The sequence below is a fragment of the Rousettus aegyptiacus genome, unplaced genomic scaffold (genome assembly GCF_014176215.1).
Source record: "Rousettus aegyptiacus isolate mRouAeg1 unplaced genomic scaffold, mRouAeg1.p scaffold_m13_p_2, whole genome shotgun sequence".
In the NCBI taxonomy this organism is placed as follows: domain Eukaryota; kingdom Metazoa; phylum Chordata; class Mammalia; order Chiroptera; family Pteropodidae; genus Rousettus; species Rousettus aegyptiacus.
Genome location: NW_023416295.1, coordinates 146,800,327 through 146,821,663, shown reverse-complemented (window position 1 = coordinate 146,821,663; position 21,337 = coordinate 146,800,327). Strand labels below are relative to the sequence as shown.

Below are 21,337 nucleotides of genomic sequence, written 5' to 3'. Positions count from 1 at the left end.
CATATTCATGCAAGAATCCAGGAAGTAAAATAACCTTTATTGCAATATCCTCTGTCTCTACAGGACGTAGACGTCGTGTTGATTGCTCATAGCTGTCCAGGTGATATCTTCCAGGCTGTTTCCTGTTTATAGTTTTCGGCTGCTGTATTCCAAATGGGGGGGGGGGGGAAACACAAGTTGAAGCTTTATGAAAAAAATTGAGTTTTAACTGAACTCATATTGCTACTTCTCCACTTGAATTCCAAGAAAAAGAAACAAGTAAATGTCATATTTAAATAATTTCAATGGCTTCTCCCTCACCCCTTATCCCCTGCAAAAAAAAAAAAAAAAGGCAAATGATAACAAAAAAGTGTTAAACTATCATTTTAAAACTAATTTACAAATCTTTTAAGGAAAATAAAAATATGAAGATGTGGTACTTGCAAATGATGGAAGTTAAAGTACTGAGCCCCAAACTATGTTTTGGATATTTCTTCTCCAGCTGTCTGGATAAATATACCCCGGCAATAAAAAGATGTGTGTCAAATCAAAAGGCAAGCAGACTAACTCAGGTTAAATCTGAATTTACTCATTAGGCCATCAGGCTTATAAACATCCCAACCATACATTGTTGATCACCCTGTGAATTATGAGGAATTTGAATCTCATACACTCACATAAATCAGATTGAGCTACACATCACCTGAGGATCCATTGTGGAGTGAAAAAAAAAAAAGCATAAAGACCTAGAACATGCATATTATTTCATAAGGATACCTACAAGCATTGTAAAATGACCATGTCTTTCTCAAATGTTATAGCATCGTTCCTAGTCAGAGGACTAAAGAATGATAAAGAGATGCCAGCTGAGGTTGGACAGTCTCCATATACTTAAAATGAATTTAAATTAGGTCATAACTAGAAATCTGTTGTTCTCTAATTTTGAATTTAATTTCACAAAGATAGAGACAAATGGATATAGAGAAGGTAGAAAATTTGGCTCTGTATAGAGATTACAAAGGCTAAATTGTAATACTTTTAAAAACTGTTAAATTACCTATAAAAGCAAAGAATTCTCAAATTGCGCAACTTTTTTTTTGGCCTGGAACTATAGGTTTAGCTTTTTGAAAAAAGCCATTGAGTTCTATTATGGGAATTTGGAATGTCCTTGAATAATCAGTAATTTAATCCAAACAAGATACTGCTCTTCCAATTTCCATCAACCGACGTATCAACAGAACATCAAACTATCAAATAGTACATTTCCAGTCTACGTGTAAATAAATCCACAAATTAAAAAGCAACTGAGAAGAACTTGCAGTGGTTCTGTCACAGAAAACATTTAATGTATTTTAACTTAAAAAAATAAGAAAGAGAAAGTGTTCACAAAACTTTATTTTAGTTTTCTTTTACTTCTCACGGTCCTCACAGATGACCCTGGAAGTGCACTGCATGAGATGCTGTAGAAAGTCACTATCCTTTAAGCTAAGTATATTTTCCACACAAGACAGGTCTATTCCTAGACATATATTCACTGCCTTCTAGAGGAATTCTATAGAAGTATTGCCCCCAGAGGTCCAAAAGGAATGACTTCATGTTCTTCACAAAACTAAGGAGAGGGTGGGAGGAGGAGATGTGTTGACAGAGATTTGAGTCGGAGTTCCACAGATGTAATTTGAAGAGACTTTGGCTCTAGAATGTCACTAATTCTCCATGGAGATTCTACAGCCAAAACCACTTAACTCTAAGCTTTTACAGAATACATAGCATCTCAAGCCCTCTCAACAAGGAGTTTCCATTAGTGTTATTTTCAAACACACAGCTTTTTTCACTCCATTTTAAAAAGTTTGTCATTTGTGGTTTGGCCCATCAGCAGTGATGAATGACCCTGAAAGACATCAGAAGTCCAGTCTGGTTTCAATAACCCTGAAGATATTGGATGCATTTGAAGGGGATTCTTTTTTTCCTTCCAAAAATCTTTTCTCAGTTCAATTTTTCTTCTATCCCTCATGCCATACAAAAGATTCTTCATATTTCTCTAACTCCACAAATCCGACCTCCTATATTCCTTTTCTTGAGGTCATCTAACTCTGCTCATCCCCACATCTCTGAAAGATGATCTAATAAGTTCTTTGGTAGTTTCTTATCATTCAAAGTGTGACAAGGATGGCTCTAAATAAATGTTTGACTTTTCTGCTGGCTCACATATAGAGTGTAGACATTCTATAGAATGTTCTTGTCTTTGTGTCCATGTCCACACAATAGTAAATAAGCTTTCTGAAGAATTGTTACTCTAGCCTATATAAGCATGGGTGGTAGTTCCTTCTCAGACAAAATCACACTTGCTCAGTAAAATGAGAGAGTAAAAAAATAATTCCAGAAAAGAAGAAGAAAACAGCAGAACTAAATTTAGCCACATGCTCATCGTAATTATTGTTAGCATTTTGAAACATGATGTAAAGAAAAATTTAATACAGGTTGACTTCCTGATAAAGGCTTTCCAAGCCTCAATCAATTCCAGTCAGGAGATTGTGTGTGCATTTCTGTTTCATTACATAAATAGTAAATATATTCATATTTTTTCTCTAAGAGTGACACAAGTAACTAATATTAACTTATAACTCATTTTAGAATAACATCTTTCTATCTTACTGTTATGAAATATACATATTAATTTTAAAAACTTTCCTTAGAATTTTGCAGAAACACCTCTCAAGAGTCTACTTCCACTGATTCAAGTATTATCTAATGGCTAATGACTCTTAAATTTACATCTCTGATGCTGATTTCTCTTCTTGGATGTCAATGCACATCTCAAGATTATCATGTGCAAAATACACCTCTTGATTCCACCTCAACACCAATCTACTCATTTCTCAGCTTCCCTATTTCAGTTAATGGCTCCACCATCTACCTAGCAATCAAGCCAATAACCTAAGATTCATCCTTTGGTTCTATTTCTCCCTCATCTGCTCTATCCAGTCTTTGTCGGCTCAACCTAAAAAATATATATGGAATTTGATCACTTCCTCACAATGTCTACTGCAGCTGCCACTACAACTAATTCTAATCATCATCATTTCTTCATATGTTATAATGACCTCTTTACTGATCTGTCTGTCCTACTCTTGTCCCCACTGACTACTCTCTACCCAGTAGCCAAAGTGATATTTTAAAAATATAAATAAAAATTATATCAGCCCCTACTTCAAAACCATGATTTTGTATTGCATACCAACAAAATCCAAACTCTTTCCATAATCTACAAAACCTTTAATCTTTGCACTTACCTTGTCCCGTCTCTCCCTTCTACACCAGGCTTCAACAATAGTGCTCCTCTGTATCAACACACCAAATTCATTCCCACCTCAGAGCCTTTGCTTCTGCTACTTCTCTGCCTGAAATGCTCTTTTCCCAGATCTTTGCAGAACAGGTACCTACTCTTCATTCACATCTCAGCTCAAATGCTAGATCTTCAAAGGGCTTACTGGGAAATCACCATACTTCTTCAAGTATCCCAGTTACTCTCTAATACTATCTTTTATTTTCTTTCCACAGCAAAATCATCTGATTTTTTTACTTGTTTATCATCTGACTCCTGCCTCAAGAAAGCAAATTCTGTGACAAGAAAGATCTTGTCTGCCTTGTTCATTGCATGAAGTACACGGTGACCAATAAGTCCAGAAACAGGCAAATACATAACCCATGTCATACTACATGTAATACATGACAAAATAATATTGACTGTATGTTCAACCTTTATGTAGATACTGAGTAAATATTTGTGTAAGGATGAATTAACTAGTTCAAGAGTTACAAAACTCAAGTTTTAATTCTGGCTCTGCCATTTACTAATCTTCTGATGTTATTCAAGCCATATAACATGCGAACTCAATATAGTCATCTAGAAAATAAATATAGTTAACGTAATGTAATACATTAAGTGAGTCAAAAGACAATGCATCAGAAAGCACTTTTTAAACTAAAAAAGTGTAATGTAGTTAAAAGGTATTATAAAAACATGGTGCAGAAATTATAAGCTGAATTTTATTATTGTTATATAAAGCTTGAGGTACAACCTCAATTTCTGCTTGAATTGGAAATTTACTATCTCTCTTGGAATAATTCTTTGGTTTATAAAAATAAGCCTTACTTGTTTATTGATTTTAGCTTTGTGAGGTTAGTTGCAGAAGCAGGTGGCAACCTTTCTTCATATAGATTAAAAGTAAAGCTTACAAATTCTTCTAAATGTACCCATTTTAAAGCATTCATTCTTGGGACTGTTCCTCATTCACGGTTCCCATAATAAGAAAAAGCACTTACAATTCCTGTATGTTTCTTACAGGACTCAAAAGGAAGAGAACTTTCACCAGTTCGCCAACTGTCCTCACCAATCTCATCACTCAAGAGGAACTCATTCAGCTTTTGAACGCTGCAAAAAGCAAATAAACACACACAAAATAAGTGTTAAAAATAAAACCAACAATGAAGTTCTACCTAAATAAACAATTTTTTCCTATTCATTACCCTGTTGAACAAACTGCCTCTGAAAGTCCTGTTTCAAGACCATCTGGAAATTCGGCTCAGATGAACAAACATCCTAAATTCCCCACAAATGATAGGTTCCCGGGACCTGGGACTTTCAATGCTAACTCTAGAAAAATCTCAGGAAAATTAGAACCAAGGGGTCACCTTAATTTCAACCAAATTTCTTTTGTACCTTTTTTTTCTGCAATTGTATTCATTGACAAAGACAAAAGAGTTGGAGAGTAACCTGAAATGGGGTGGTTAAAAATAATAATACCAATGAGGGAAATACTCTAATTTTCCAAATGAGGAGAAATAAGGTACAGAGAAGTTAAGTAATTTTCCTAAAAGCATTTAATAACACATAGATCTGGGGTCCATGGAGACTATGCTGTCTTGCTTATGCACTATATATTACACATATTTTCTGAACCTGGCAAGGAGAGGGCCCTGCAGAGCATTGGTACTCAAAGTGTTAGCCAAAGAGTAGCAGCATAGCATCACCTGGGAGCGTACTAGAAAAAGATAATATCAGGCCATACCCAAGACCTATTGAATCAAAATATGCATTTTAACAAGATCCAGAGATGCTTCATAAGCACATTACATCTTAAATGGTAGTTATTCCTTCTTTACTATTTTTTATTGAGATATAATTGACATAAAACATTATATTAGTTTTAAGTATACAACCTAATGATTTAATATTTGTATATATTTCAAAATGATCACACAAGTCCATGACCACACATAATTACAATTTTTTTTTTCTTCTGAGACCTTCTAAGATCTACCTGAAAGGTATAAGACCTTCTTTTATATATTTTAATTGTCATTCTGTCCTTATGTTTTGAAGAGATTGGATTTTAAAAAGCACAGATTTGTTAATCAAAGGAATACCTTTTAAATAATCTCATACTATGCCTCTGCACATGAAGTACAGGGGCAGGCTCATTTGCTTTTGTAACTCTAAGTCTAGCAACTCTTGGCACACATTACTCAATGAGTGTTGAATAAATTAAAGAAGGAATAAACCAATGATTCAGACATTTAAGTAAAGTCAGTTGATTCAATTCTCCATTCCACTTTTCTAGTACACACACAAATCTTACTGAAGCTTTTATGGAATTAATGAGAACCATTCTTGTTGCACGTCAAGTAGCAATGGTCTCTGAGCACAACACCCCAAATTACAGCCCTGCTCTGAATCTCACCCTTCTTTTCCCCTCCTCTGCCTCCATCGTTCTAGGCTCTCTGGCTGAGGGTCCCCTGCATTGATATTTTGTCAGTGTTTTGTTACTGTCAATCTCTCCCACTAGACTGTGAACTCCTTAAGAGCAGATTTTCATCTTCAGAATCTAGCTCAATGCCAAAAATATAACATAGTAATTCCTCAAGAAATGTTTGGTGAATGAATAAATAGGTAATACAACAATCATTGCCTATTCATATGAGGTCCTTTCAGAAAACAAAGATGAAACAATTATGAAAAATGCATAAATCCTGACCAAGGGTGAAGTAATTTTCCCTATGCTGCTAGGATTCTATTTTAAAAATCCAATTCTGTTGATACAACAATTCTCTCTTTAAAATATAGGGGGTGGCTCCATAGTATACTGGTTAGCACATTTGCTTTACATATAGAAGGTCCTGGGTGCGCCAGGCCCCGGGTGCACATCGTGAGCATGTGGGAGGAGACGCCTCACCTTCAAAGATCCAGTTCTTAAGGGGAAAAAGCAACATCCATTGGTCAGGGGTAGAAGTAGGGGGTGGGGGGGGGGAGAAGGGAGAAATTAAAGAGGGGAAAAAATAAGTAAATAAAATAAAAGCAAATGACACTCTTGCCTTTCAGCATTCTTAGTATCATATATAGGCTGATCAGGATTTTACTCCCTAACTTCATCCCCTGACTCTGCACATCAGAATCTTTCTCCTTCTATACTTAAGTACTTTTAGTCCCCTGAATGTACCAAGATCTCTTACATAGTTATTTACACTTTCCTCTTGCAGATGTTGCCCCTTCACATAGAACATGTTTTCCCTTTTTCTTCAAATAGCCAAGTCCTATTAATTCTTTAAGCTCCTCTGAATAATCTACCTCTTCTTTTAAACCTTCTCTGACCAGACTTCTCTCTTGATAAACTTCCATGATCCTCATATCTGGACTTATGGCATTCTGTGTAGAGCTCCATAATAGCATAATACACTGTATTGTCATTAGTTTCCTCTCCTGGCTTGTCCAACTAGACTGTAGACTCTCTGCAGATTTCACTCTACCTTTTATCTTTGCACTCCCTTACGCCTAGCAATGTTTCTAAAGCGTTAACAAATGCATGTACTCATAGATATCTTTCTGAAGTATGGAATGGAGATTAGTAAAATGGTGATAAATTAGTAAAATGGAATTTTTTTAAATGCTTAAAATATTTAGGCAATGTGCTAGGCACTTTTCATGTATTGCTGTGCCCATTTGATAAATGAGAAGATGGAGCTATAGAGATACTAAATAATGTGTCTGAGGTTGAACAATGAGCATTCCATGGCAGTGCCATGATCTGAAAGCAGATATAACTGATACCAACCAATTTGCTATCCAGCCTCCACCACCTTTATAGGTAATTATTTTACTAATTTCTCAGATAATTCGCAAACATTTAAGGTTTTGATTAAACTTGTTATTTTCTCACTTTTTAAGTTTCACTTTAGGTGTTTAGGCACAGCTTAAGTATATCAAACAGGTGTTACATTAATTGGGAATAGTTATTTTTTGTTGCTGGAAGTTACATGTTTTTCACATAGGAACTATAAAATTTTTGTAACCGAGAGAAATTCAAAGTATATGCCTGCTTTATGATAAATATCAATAACAATTTATTTGATTGAAGGTAACTGTAGGAGACTAGACAAGAATGCATTCCTTTGGAAGGCACATGAGAAAAAGAACACAAAGTTGTTTTCCAACAAAGCAGGAGATTCATTTCACACATTTTTCCCTTAGCAAATAACATTGGGGGGGGTGGCAAATAACATTTTTGGACATAGATATTGCATTATACATCAAATACGAACAACTAAAACTAAAATTATTTAAAAATGACATATCAACTTACATTTTCCTCCAATAGTTGAGGATGGATAATATTCCCTGCATATTTCTGCATAGCACTCTCTCTTACATACATTCCAGGGAAAACGCATTTGCCAGTTTGATAAAGACGAGTCTGCTTTCAGGGCTCAGCTTTTTTAGATAATAATGACTTTTCTTATTTTTTTTTATTTCTCATTCTGTTTTGCAAACTTAGACTGGAACATATCATATAAAATGTCCAGAAAATTCAAATACTGTGTGAGGAGATAACCTGAATTATAACTGCCCATTTCTTCCACTTTATTATGTATACATGGGGTTCTACCCATTGAGTACCATGAAGACAATTTTGTCTAACAACATAAGCATTTTTGAAAGAAAGAATAGAACTTTCTTATAGTGAAGAATTTTACATGGCATGGGAATTTCCTACAGTAGAGACTGTTTACAAGTCTTTTACATGAATACATAACACAAGTTTGGAAGTAGGCTACACCACATTCTAACCTGTTGAATTTCTGAATACTTTTAAGGATTCAGTGAAAAACTTTTGACTTCCACAGTCCTGAAGTGGAAGGTTTCAAAATCAAAGTCTCCGATTACAAACAGGCTGCTCAACTCGCTGTGGGCCAACTGGCATTAAAGACTGGTCATAGGTTCCCAGGCACAGAAGAAATGAGCCCAGTCAACACTGGGAAAACTCAGTTGGGTTCCCAGAACCAGCACATAGTAGGGAAAAGCACTAGCCTCCTCTGTTGACTGCTTACCTCCGGTGGGCCCACAAATCAACCACCAAAAATCATTTTAGAGAAGCAACTTTTTGTAAGCTGATTCCATTTGGCCTATGGCTTGGGAAATCTGGAGCTGAGCCCTGGAAACAGACTGGTCTTTATCAAACTGGCAAATGCCTTTTCCCTGGACATACAGAGAAGAGAGTGCTATGCAGGAATATGCAGGGACTATTATCCATCCTCAACTTTACTTTACTAGGATTTACTACAGCAGGATTGGATACTATGGACTTGGGGACACCGCTAGATTTGGGTGCTTTTTTTGCATGTGTATTTTTGTTTTTCATATGAACTCTTAACGTCCTTTTGGTGTTTGTTAACTTCCTGATTTTAGAGGCATTATCCAATATAAGATATCAGTTGCTTTCTATCTCCACTCTTAGAATGAAGTCAAATTCTAATAAAAAAAAAAAATGCAACCATGAGAGGGACAGTTATTAAATGGAGAAAATGAAAATAAGGACCAAAATAGCAGGCTCTGGCCATTTATCAATTTTATTGTTTGAAGAAGCTTCCCTTCCAAAGCACTGCCTAATTTGGAAGCGGTGCTACAAAAATTAGTCAGTGATCTGTACAAGTGTTTCAGAAGGCAGAACAATCAGAAAAGAAAACGAGGGCAGATAAGGCCAGATGGCCTGAGCTTTAAACTAACAGCTCCGGAATTGGCTATTAATGGCATATCTTCCAGAATAGGATTGAAATGATATGATGACACCCTTGCAATCAATCTGAACTTGCTTTATAGTAAGATAATGTTTATGTGTTTCAATGTTGTTTGGTATTAAGCCCTCGTTATGTCAATATAAACTATCACCTAAAACTGAAAATTTTGATATTTTGAATCTTAAATACTAGTTTTCTTAGTAATACATAAACATTGGGAAAATTATCTCATTATCTCATTTTAAAAGACCTTGCAAGAGATGTTCTACATTGCTATCAATGGCAACACCATCTTTGTATATTTTATACCTCAATTTTTAATTTTCCATCAGTATTTCAAAATCTTGGCATTTCTTTTAAAGGCCAGATATAAATACGATGACTATTTATGAAACATGCCAATGATTTATAAAGTTTATAAGATCTTATAACAAAAAGCAAAATACTACTTTAAGATTATCTTGTTTATAATATGGACTCATACACAGTAGACAATAGCACATACGGTGTAGTTATAATGTAATTTGGTAACATTTATTATATAATATAAGTAAAAATGGTTGGAAATGCACATCTATTTTTAGAATTATGCATTGTGGAAAATTGTGAGTCTGAGACAAAATCTAGCCTGGTAAAAACACTGAGAAACATATTTAAAATGAACAAAATAGTGATTTTATCAAGTCTTTCCATTTGCAGAGACTGTGAGCCCAGAGTTTTTTTTCTTTTTTGTTAAGATTTCGATGTGATATATTAATGTGAACAGACTCTGTCGCTGTTGGTGAAAATATAAACTGGCTCAGCTTCACTGGAAAACATTATAATAACATTAATTTTAAAAATCTTAAAATGTATATAACTTTTGACATACCACTTCTTCAATGGAAAACAACATAGTCATATTCATCAAGAACCTTAAAAACGTGCACACTATTAGAACTAGTATTCCCACTTCTAAAAATCGGACTCAAGAAAATAATCAGAGAAGAGTTTAAAGATAAGGATGTTTATCTCAATGTTATTTATATTATTCATGTTAGAAAGAAAATAAAAACATTCAAAATGTCCAATAAATGGGTAGTCATTAAATAAATTATAATATTTCCAAACAATGGAACATAACAAGCCAATAAACAGTATGTATTATTATCTTAATGAGGGGAGAATAATAAAAGCAATAAGTGAAACAAGGTATTTAGAAAGATAAATACCACATGATTTCACTTATATGCGGCATCTAAGGAACAAAAAGAACAAACTAATCAAAAACACACTCACAAATATAGTGGACAATTTGGTGATGGACAGAGGGGAGGGGCTTGGGGGGCTAGGAGAATGGGGCGAAGGGTTAAAGAAGTACAAATTAGTAGTCGGGCATGGGGATGGGGAGCACGGCAGAGGGAATGCAGTTAGCTTTAATATGATGGTTAAATGGAGGGCCAGGGGAGGGAAGGAACAATTGGGGAAATCATTTTATGAACTAAAAAGATGTCTAACCAATGTACTGTATACTTGAAACTAATTTAAATAAATAAATTTAAAAAAATAAATAAGTGAAACAAGGAGTTAAAAACTATATAAATTCAAAACTTTTATTTTAGAATAACTATTATTATAGGAGATAAATAAAATACTGAAAGGTAACATACCAAAATTTTAACAATGATTATCTCTGAACAGTGATTTTAATGTTCTTTTTATACTCTTTCAAACTTACTACCACGAGCATATATTATTTTCTATAATCGAGTAAAGAAGTCCAGACACCGCTGTGCATACCTTATGATGGCTTTGACCGCAAATCTGACCACCGTGGAGAGCAAAAACAGTGGAGTGACCAAGATATGAAAAAGAGACAGTGAAGCAAAGGCCTCTGCAGGTTTTAGATTGTTCCCGCTGGCATAGGCATGGGTCACAAATGTCTGTGTAAAGAAAGAATTTCTTTAGAGAAAGGTGGAGAAAATTTCACAAATGCTTACATTCAATTTACACACCTAATGCCAATATGTCCATTGTGACTATAAAAATAATTATTTTATGCAAATTACTCCCTAAAAAAATAATACTATTTTGGTAGAGTACTTAACAGTATACATTTATTCCAGCAGTAAACTTGTAAGTAGGGCAAAACAGAGTCTATTTACAGATTTGAAAACTGACTTCTGTCAAATTATTGAGTAGAGGGAATAACAGTGAGGAGATTCTTAACAACCAGCCAGGCTCTTTTCGACCAATTCTAAATTTTCTAAAAGAAAAAGAGAACAAACATTCCACTGTTTTCAAGTCCCTATTGTGGATCTTTACTAAAATTGCCAACATTAGGGTCCAATGCAGATTTACTTAAATTTCAGGGTTTATAATTTAAGTATGAAATAGAATGTAATTATTTAACATTTTCTGGTTGTTGAACCAGAGTTTTCCTGTTTTAAGAATATCCGCAACCAGGTCATGGAGATTAGAAAAGTTAGTTCTCCACTACTGTTAAATTTGTTCCCAGGGCACATTTGGCAATGTCAAGGGATATTTTTGACTGTCATGATCATGGGATGCTAATGGCATCTAACAGATAAAAGCCAGGGATACTACTAAATATCCAAATACTGAGACAGGCCCTTTGACAAAGAATTATCTGGGCCAAAACGTTCATAGTGGCACAGTTGAGAAACTCTAAATTAGAACTATTGGAATAGAAACTGCAAAAAGAAAACTGGCAGAGATGAGGTAATATTTATTACCACCCACACACTCTGGTTCATAAATCACTTCTAAACACTGATTTAGTTCCATGTCTAAAATAAAGAAAAAGTATCTTACGGCAAGAACAGCTGCTATGGGAATTGCTGCATTCATGAAGACTGTGGAAGGAAATCAAATACATTAGTTTCGCTGAACTGTGAAACCTTTTCAGTAACTTAAATTAATCATCTATTATTACTTTAACTTTTCTTGAAGACAGGAAGGACCAAGTGCATTAAATAGCATCTTGTCAGAAGTTCACAAACATTTCCCAGTTGGCATTTCTTTGTTCGCAGTTGTATGAGATCCCACACGTTAGCCTTGAACAGAAAATGTTTTTCTTTATTGCAAAATTATTTTTTTGTGATGTTACAAGTAGGAAAATTCAAATAAAATAATCTTTTAATGATGCAAGTTATTAGAATTTAACAAATGTGCATTCTTGAGAGTACTTACAGTCTATTTTATTTGGTCTACTAAACATAAATATATGAAAATTGGGTTGTTACACAAATAAAAAACAAGAATTTGACATCACTTCAAGTTTTATGCTAGCAGTAATATTAATTTGCTCTCACAGATCTTTTGCATAATAAAATAGCTTCATATCCTGGGCCCTCCGCTTATTTAAATATCTCTCCAGGAATGTATTACACTATCATTCAATAGGCATGATATGCATAACTGAAACAAGGGAAACTCATATTTTAGGCTAAAATACTAGCATTTGGTAACCATAGTAAAAATAAAAAGCCCAGTTGATGATTTTTAATTATATTTTTCATAAACCATAGAATTTCATGAACTGAGGACCATAAGATTAAATGAATTGTTGGTAACAAAGCCAGGCAATGACAGAGTGAGAACTAGAATCTAGTTTTCATGACACTAAGGAGAAAGTCTGCCCAAAAATCATTAGCAGCTCTCAGGATCCGCTCTCATGAACTCTCCTAACCACTGTAAACAAAATCAGTTTGTGCTTTCGCAGGTCCAGACGTGGCTTAGTTCAAGCTCTTAACCACCAAGAACATGTTACTTAATGAAATCATAAAACTTGAAAGTGGTCTAACTGAAACTTTCCACCACTGACTCAAGAATTCCTACCGCCTATCATAAATATGTGAGTATGCATTTTTACTTTCATGACTTATTTTTCTCTCCTAGTATAACTTCTTCCATTTCCTCTCCTTTTATATCTGAGTTTCAAATACCAATCCAAATCTCATGTCTGGAGACAAACTGGGCTAAAAACCCACCTCTGCTATTTAGTAGGTGAAGAAGGGGGAGAAGGGAGGAGAGTTCAAATTACTTATGCTCTCCAACTCAATCTTTGGATTTCTAAAATTGAGTTAATAACAATTTAAATCATTGGGCTTTTGTGAGGATTAAATGCGATGGTATTTGTAAAACCACTTATGGCAATAATTGGTTGAATATCTCAATATATTTTGTTGTTTTTATTATTGTTATTACTAGTACTACTACTAGTAGTAGTATCTTCATAATTATGATTATTATTTCTGGCTGATCTGTCTTCCCTATGAAAATTTCAGTCCACCGCAGACAGGAATGTGTTGTAGGAGCCATCAGCTTACGCATACTATTATACATATAAGAGGATAATCAATCATTCTATCTTCCAGCATTCTGATACCATATTAGCAGTAGAACACAGGTGAAAGACAAATATCCTTCTCATTTCATTTTTAAAGCGTTAGGGTTAGAATAAATGAGTTATATAAACCAAATATTTTCTCTAAATTGAGGTCACAAAAGAAGTATTTATAATCTCTAAAAACTATAGTTTGGAATTCAAGAGGAAACAATATATGAAACTCCAAAACTTTAAGTTGTTAAAAAGGCTTGGGAACAATAGAGATGAATAAAACTAATACTCAAACCAAATCAAATATCAGTGGGAGTATACTGGCTAAGTTCATAAGAATTTTACTAACATAAACTCATTATTCTTGAGAGTACTCAGTGTCACTCTTTGAGAAAAAAAAAAAACAACAATGTTTTTGTAACAATTGCTTTTTAAAAATTAGAGTTGAGGATAAAAGTGTTCTGTATTTAAACGTTCTTGAAAATATATTGGAAAAGAAAGTTTCACATGAATGCAGATTGGCTTCTTTTACTTGAAAATGTTGATATTTTTTTCTCCTCAATTTTCAAAAATGGCATTTCAAGTACAGTCTTCAAGAAAATATAATATCATGAGTTCCAAAGAAACAGGTAAGACAACTGCAGATAATTTTTAAGGCTCTTTAGGAATAAAAAGATTAATAGTAAATACAGTTGAATGAATTTATATACATAAATTTTTACTGAAAACCCACTATCCATCCCAATTGTAACTGATAAAAGGGTTTTGATTCCCAGTATTACTATCATCACCATCCCCATTTCACAGAGAAGGAAGCCCAGGATTTCAAATGTAAAGTAACATGGGAAAGGCACAAAACTTGTAAGGAATCAAATTCATGTCTACTTAACTCTAAGCCTGTGCTAACCCTATTCTTTAATTTAAATAGCTCATGTGGCCAGTAGCTATTGGACATCACATATGTTGAAAATAAATGTGCTTTGCCTGATCACTAGAATGTCTCAATGATAACAACAGAAACTCAGGGTTTTGGGGTGGTCCTTGGAACAACAGCAACTTACTGGAGAGTGATGTATAAAGGGCAAAGGTTTTGAGACTGGATAGTTCTTTCATTCTTGTTTCTTCTACACTTTTGCAAAAGATATGTTCCCAGGCATACAACTTTAGAAGTTTGATGCCTTTCAATATTTCATTTGTTTTCTTCAGTCTTTCAGTGGAATAATCCTGTAAAACAAATGAAGAAAAAACAATGCAAGCGGCATCCAACTGAATCAGAGCAGCAGGCCCATGTGAGAGACAGGTATTGAGATCTCAGTTGCTGCCTGGCTCTGCCACTAATTATAGCTGTGAGATACCCAGAAGTAAAACTCTCTGTGCTTCATTCTCCAAGTTTAAAATGAAAAGTTTAATTAGATGACCTCAAATTTCTTTCCACCTAAAAACTTTTACATCACTGTTGTTTTGGTTTAAATAAAAGGGGTTTCATACATTTGACATATTTCCTTGAATGACGTCTACAAATCATATATATATATATATATATATATATATATATATATATATATATATTTAGAGATGTAATAAAGAGATTTCCAATGGCTTCCTTTCTAATATGTAAATCATTTAATTCTCCTCTCAGCACCCTCACTCATATTTAAAAGAGAAACAATGAATTTTAAAAAAAATTAGTTTGCTTCTCTTCTGGGATTATGAGGGTACAATGTTGTGGGTGTTCATGTGTGTCTTCATAATAGTTATTGAAACTGGTCCTATTATCTTTAATAAAATATTTCTACAAATTTCTTCATAAGTTATTATTTAAGGCCTAAATTAGATGTACTGATTACTAACAACTCGAATTAGCTGTAGAGAGATTTGTAGCAGATACAAAAGCCTCAATTTAGTCCATTGTTTCAGCTTCTTCTACCACCAAATATTACCTTAGAATAGCTAAAAAGGCACCTTATGACCTATGAACTATCAACAGAGCTGCAGAGTGGCAAAAGGCAGCTGGGAAGAAGCAAAAGTAGCCTGTTTTTTTATTCCTCTTTTTGTCTCTTAGGGGTCTTAGATGCCTGTCAAATGACTGTTAATGAGAGAATGAATATAGTTTGAAAGGCTAAGTGAAAGATGTTTGAGGATGTCATGTCTCTACTCTATTCATGTCCTGGAGTAAAGAGGGTAGAAGGCTCAAACAAAAATAATGAGTAACCTCACCAGAAGCACCAGAAAGACAAGTAATAAAAACTACTTTCATGACAAGTGACTTGCCTGTGGCCGTAGAAACACCAGCTTGGGAAACTATTCCGTCAGTGACAGCATCCCTATATTTTAAGCCTGGTTTACAGACAGCCTTGCTCATATTTTATCAAATTCTATTTCTAAACATGCAGTCAACAATTTTATCATTTGCAAATATTCCTTTAAATGAAGATAATTCTTTCTCAAATTAAAAGTTTTCATGGCAAATAAAAGCCAGAAAGAATCAATAATTGAGCTTTTTATTGCTTGTCAAATTAACCACAAACATATTCAGCCAGAGCATCTGCCACTAAAACATTTCAGAGTAATTCCTTAGGTCATCACGTGGTTTGATTCAACCCTACAGAAACTGAATTTCAAAAGTACCAAATCTGACCATTTATTTGGTCCTTGATCCATTTCTCCTCATGGCACTTAAAAACATCAGGAACTGTGACTTTGGTATTTTGAGTCTAAGATTATTTGGTCTTTGGTTTCAAATCCTCTTTCAAAAGTTGTTTTATAAAGCAGAAAATACATATTCACTATTTAAGAATGAAATAAAATATAATGATCTCCAAATAATTCTGAGTAGTATGTATTCATTTCCTATATTTTAAAAATAAAACAACACTACTCGATTTTCCTAATAGAGTTTCCGAAAGATGTTACTTACAAGAGTGCTCTTCTGAGCCTCGGCCAACTTTGTAGCAATGAAGTACTGAATTGGCGCCAGGAGCACAATGACAGCTGCACCAACCAATGCACTTGATCCAAGTAAATTATAGAGCAGAATCACTCCCATTATGATCTAGGAAGAACACATATGGAAAAGAGAGAAATAAATGAGGGTGTGGAGACCACTCTGGAAAGGGAAATTTTCAGTGAAAATATAGTATTTACTAATTACTATATTAAGTTTTTCTAGAAGTCAACTCAGCTGTGACAGTGAGTTTTACTATGATTTATTTGGGGAAAGCTAAGTAGTGGAAATTTATTTTTAGTATGATGATTTGTACAACTGGTGTCAAACCAATTTATTGCATGAAGTTGCATAGTGGTCTCATGATGCTTCTGACCGTCTAAAGCTGACTTCAAATTTTTAAAAGGATATGACATTTTTCTTAAAAATATTGTCACCCCCCCATAAATTTGACATTCCATATTCTCTTGGAATTGTACTAGCTTTTCAAAGTTGGGAGGAAGGAAAGTAGAGGACAGCATCATAATATAAGTGAATACGGGACAGTTATTTGTGGACTAAAAAAATGACCTGAGCTCCTCGCCTCCTCAATGTCCCCAAAAGTCACTCAATGAAAAGAGGCTTAGGCCTAACTGGAGCTGAAGAAGCTAAAGTTGGTGACCCATCTAACTTCACCGTCTTTTTAAAATTTATTTTCTCAAATCCAGTGCTGACCCACTTAGGTCTATCTTCTCTGGATTGTCACTTTCTTCTTCTTTTTTTTTTTTTCTGAAAAATTTTTTCCTAGTAGTTCAGCTTATCATAGCTCAAAATGTCAACTAATGAACTGTATCCATGCAGTTAAAGCATTTAACCCATGCTTATACGTCAATGTAGAAGCAATGGCACATATTTACTGCCCAACCAATTAGACTCTCTGGAAATTCCAAACAAAATGAAAATTTCCTTAAGGTTACCCATGATGCAGTTATTCATAGGCAGCCTGGGATTTCAGGTGCGCTAAATTATATATACCACATAGGCAGCAACCAGCTGACCTGCGTATAAGTACATTTTGATAAGATGAGACCAAGCATATTTAAAATCTTATTTGTGCCAAGCATTGTGCATAATAAACATTTTTATTTGACTTGGATTTCCATTAAAAAATTAAAAGGAAAACAATAAATTTTAAAAACTGCCATATCTTCTTTATTATCTATGCATTCTAATAAATGTGGTACACAGGATATACATGGCCGATTACACCAAGTAAGATCTACAATTTAAGCTCCATCTACAGATTCGACCCTTGAAATAATTTAAAATAATCAGCATCATGTAGAGGAAAAACCCAAATACACTTCTTTTGCTATTTTTGCCCAATGAGGTGAAAAAAACAAACAAACCTGTGTCTTTACTTAAATGCTCTTTTCCATAGGAAATAGCTAAATAGCCTTCCACTTTATTAATGTTCCTACCACCTTATAAAGATTGATATTTTATAGCATATCGACTGCTGAAACTATGTGATGTATTAAGGTATTTGCTCTAGTTTAGAAATGCTATATGAGTTTGTCAAAATGAAAAAAAGCCAACCCTTGGCTCTGTGACATGGGTGAGTTTGGGCAATAATAATAACAATTACTGAGTGCCCATGAAATGCCAGGCATTGTGCTAAATGCTTTACACATATTAATTAACTTAGTCTTGATAATTCCAACAACTCTGTGAGGCAGATGCTATTATCATTCCCATTTTACAGTTAAGAAAATTCATATTTTGAGAGGTTAAGCCTTTGTGCAAACACAGGGTGGAGCAGATATTTGAACATAAGCAGCAAAATTCCAAACCCCACCTTTTCACTTGCGTATCAGCTGCCTTCTCTATAATAACATTAGCGCATTCAAAAAGTGTATCCTTTACTGATAAATACTTTACACTTTTTGTGTTTTACTTCCTCTGCAGATGAGAACCTTACTTATATTGATCTACCTGAACAGGCATGGCCCATAGATTGGGACACAGGAACAAGAACCACATGAGTTGATTGGTTTCAATGGCGACCAAGTTATTGATCTGTCCCAGGGTCATCTCACCCATGGATAGATTAGATGTAGAGAGTCTAAGGATTTTATTGTATATCATGGCCTGCAAAAGAAAAAAAAGTCCTTGAATTTCTAAATTTAATAATCAACACCATGCTTATTTATTTTCATTGAGAAAAATCACATTTAAATTTTTTATTGGGAAAAAACCTATAATACCATCTTAAGTCAACCATTATTTTCATTTTAGCATAGTTACTGTCAGGCCTCAACTAAATAAAGACTTTTTTTTCTAGCAATATAATCAAAACATATATTCAAATTTAAATAGAAGTTCTAGAACAAATAGAAACAGAAATAAGTGCAAGTTTTCAAAATATTTGTTTTAATGTAGTATCGTAAAAGTTATTTTTAATTCAGTGAATTTATTAATTAGTGCTATGTTGCTGTCTCCCCTTAAGAACTGAGTCTCTGAAAGTGGGCTTCTCCTCCTACACGCTCACAGCGCACACCAGGGGCCTGGACATGGTACACCCAGGGTATTGGACATGGCTCCACTGGGGCTCAAATCCAGGACCTTCTGTGTGTAAAGTAGATGCACTAATCATTACTCTAAGGAACCACTCCGCATATGGCATTTTAAAGAAATAGAGATCATTCAAAGCTTGTGCATACCAGCAGTGCTCCTCGGAGGTTAATGCCAGTCTCTATAGTTACATAGTAGGAAGCTTGCAAAAATGTCCTTTGAAGAATAAGGGCCAAGAAAAGAAGAACTGCTAGAACATAAGCATTTTCAAGAAATTCCTTTGATGAGAGGGTTTCTGAAATCTTGCCCCAAAAGAGAAAAAAGGCATAAATTAAAACTAGTTTTTTTCAAATATCATTTGTACAATTGGCATTTATTAAATGACATGACTTTTAAGTCTAAAAATTAGATGTCATTCTCCGGAATGAGCCACAGAAAGGTAATTTTGGCTTTTTCTCACAATGTCCACAAAAACAAATACAAATCAGTTCAATGCATAAAATCTCAAATTGATCATAAAGATAGTGGAGATGGCTGATTATAAAGTAGGGAAAGGCACATTTTAATTTTTAAAAATTTGAGTACATTTTCTACAAAGATATGTTCTACTTTAGTTAAATGGAAAGTAGTAAATGAAGACAGAAGTGAATTTAGACTGTAATTTAGAAGTAGAAACCATGAAACTGATAGCTGGTCACCAAAACCAATGTGACAAAAATACAATTCCTGTAGTTTTATTAATTTAAAATAATTCTACACAGTTACCCTTTTTCTGATTTTAATATATCTTAATTTATATTAATGAAATAAATTATAAATTATAAACTATGTAACGTGGCTGGTGATTTCATCCATATGACACTTCCAGCAGAAAAAATCGCTTATGAAAACAGTTGTTTTGATAGTAATATGACTTAGTCACCATAAGGATATCCAAAAGTGATTGCTTTTTGTTTGCAACAACAGCATGTGGTAATTTATTTGTTAGAAGTGAAGGAAAAGTAATACTCTCATAAATACATCATGTCAATTTGGGCACTCATTTTTTATGGTTTAAGCCCATTAAATTCTACTTCTGGTCTCTTCTTCTTTTATAGGGATATATACAAATGTGTAAGTTCTGTTACTTCTCAAAAAACATATGGTTAATATGTGTAAGGAAAGATGATAGAAGAATTCGACATGAAGTTTAGATATCCATATGTAATTAGGCTAGTAGGGACAAAGCATCACAAAAGTGTAGATTCAATGATAAAAATATCTGCTTCACTCCAATAATAATTGAACACTAAGATATGCAAGAAACTGAACTATAATCATTGTAGACACAAATATGAACTGTTCACAGTAATTCTGTTTAAAGAGCTTATGACCTAGAGCGATAAGCATATCCACAAATAATATGCTTCATTATAAATTGCAAGTGCCAAAATGAAGTAAACAATGTGTTAAGGGAGTACCAAGGAGAGTCAAATTCCAACTAGGACAATTAGAAAGGCTTCACTGAGAAGGCAGCATTTAATGTGGGCTTTGTAAATGCCTAAAATTTCAATAAGGGAAGAAAAAAATAAGAAGTTAGATTGCGAGACTAGAAAATGAAAATTGATTCATCAGGAAATTAACTCCCATCTTAGAAAGAAACTAGAAAGTTCATAATGCAGAATTTAAGAACAGAACAGAAAATATAAGATTATAAATTTAAAACAGCCTCCCTAAATAGTATTATAATATCTAATAAAATATCATAATGTGACTTGCCTTTATCATTGTGAATTAGGATGCTTTTATTGTATCAGAAAAAAGAGAAATGCACAAATTACAAATCACATCGCTAACATTATTGATCATAGGTCTCTAAAAAATGTGACTCGGCCATCCCTATATACTCATGCATGAAAATTATTTAAATGATTGCTATAAAGAGCAAATAAAATAATCAACATGAAATTTTCTGGCATAGAGAAAATGCTTATTACATTTTTGTAGTCTCTGAACCTGAAAAAAAAGTTTGTTGGCCAGATTGATTCAATGAATACAAAAACACATGATTTCCTCTACAAGAAAAATTATTGTTTTCCTTTTAAAAAAGCATTCGATTCTCTATAAATAAGACTATTCGAACTGCTCATTAAACTGCATTAAAAAAAAACTAACAATTATAATGAAATCTGCCAGTAATATGTTTTCTTTCAAAAGTACCATGAACTTACTCCTGTTGTGTTATTTGTCCCATTCTGGGTTTCATTCACACGCTGAACTATTCCAGAAATACAGAGAGGTCCAGCAAAACCCAGTAAGTCGGCAAGATAACGGAATGTACTACTAAGCAGAATTGGTCTCCCAAAGGCTCTGTACATTGCTAGCCATATAGATGGAGTTTGATTTGGATGATCTGCTGCTTTTTTCTAAAAGAAACAAAACCAGATAAATCAAACTAAAACAACTAGAGC

At 33.9% G+C, this 21,337-nt stretch overlaps 1 protein-coding gene across 7 annotated transcripts in view; it reads right to left on the bottom strand.

The window, feature by feature from the left end:
• The window catches only part of ABCC9 (ATP binding cassette subfamily C member 9), a 113,718-nt gene that overhangs the window by 67,621 nt on the left and 24,760 nt on the right, over nt 1–21,337 (bottom strand). For all 7 annotated transcript variants that reach the window (XM_016140494.2, XM_016140493.2, XM_016140499.2 and 4 more), the window contains exons 7-15: nt 21,098–21,292; nt 19,037–19,189; nt 18,309–18,464; nt 16,308–16,442; nt 14,452–14,614; nt 11,863–11,903; nt 10,828–10,970; nt 4,303–4,411; nt 35–142 (exon numbers count right to left, since the gene is read on the bottom strand). In XM_016140494.2, the coding sequence (XP_015995980.2) occupies nt 35–142; nt 4,303–4,411; nt 10,828–10,970; nt 11,863–11,903; nt 14,452–14,614; nt 16,308–16,442; nt 18,309–18,464; nt 19,037–19,189; nt 21,098–21,292 (1,203 nt within the window). The remainder of the gene's footprint in view (nt 1–34; nt 143–4,302; nt 4,412–10,827; nt 10,971–11,862; nt 11,904–14,451; nt 14,615–16,307; nt 16,443–18,308; nt 18,465–19,036; nt 19,190–21,097; nt 21,293–21,337) is intronic.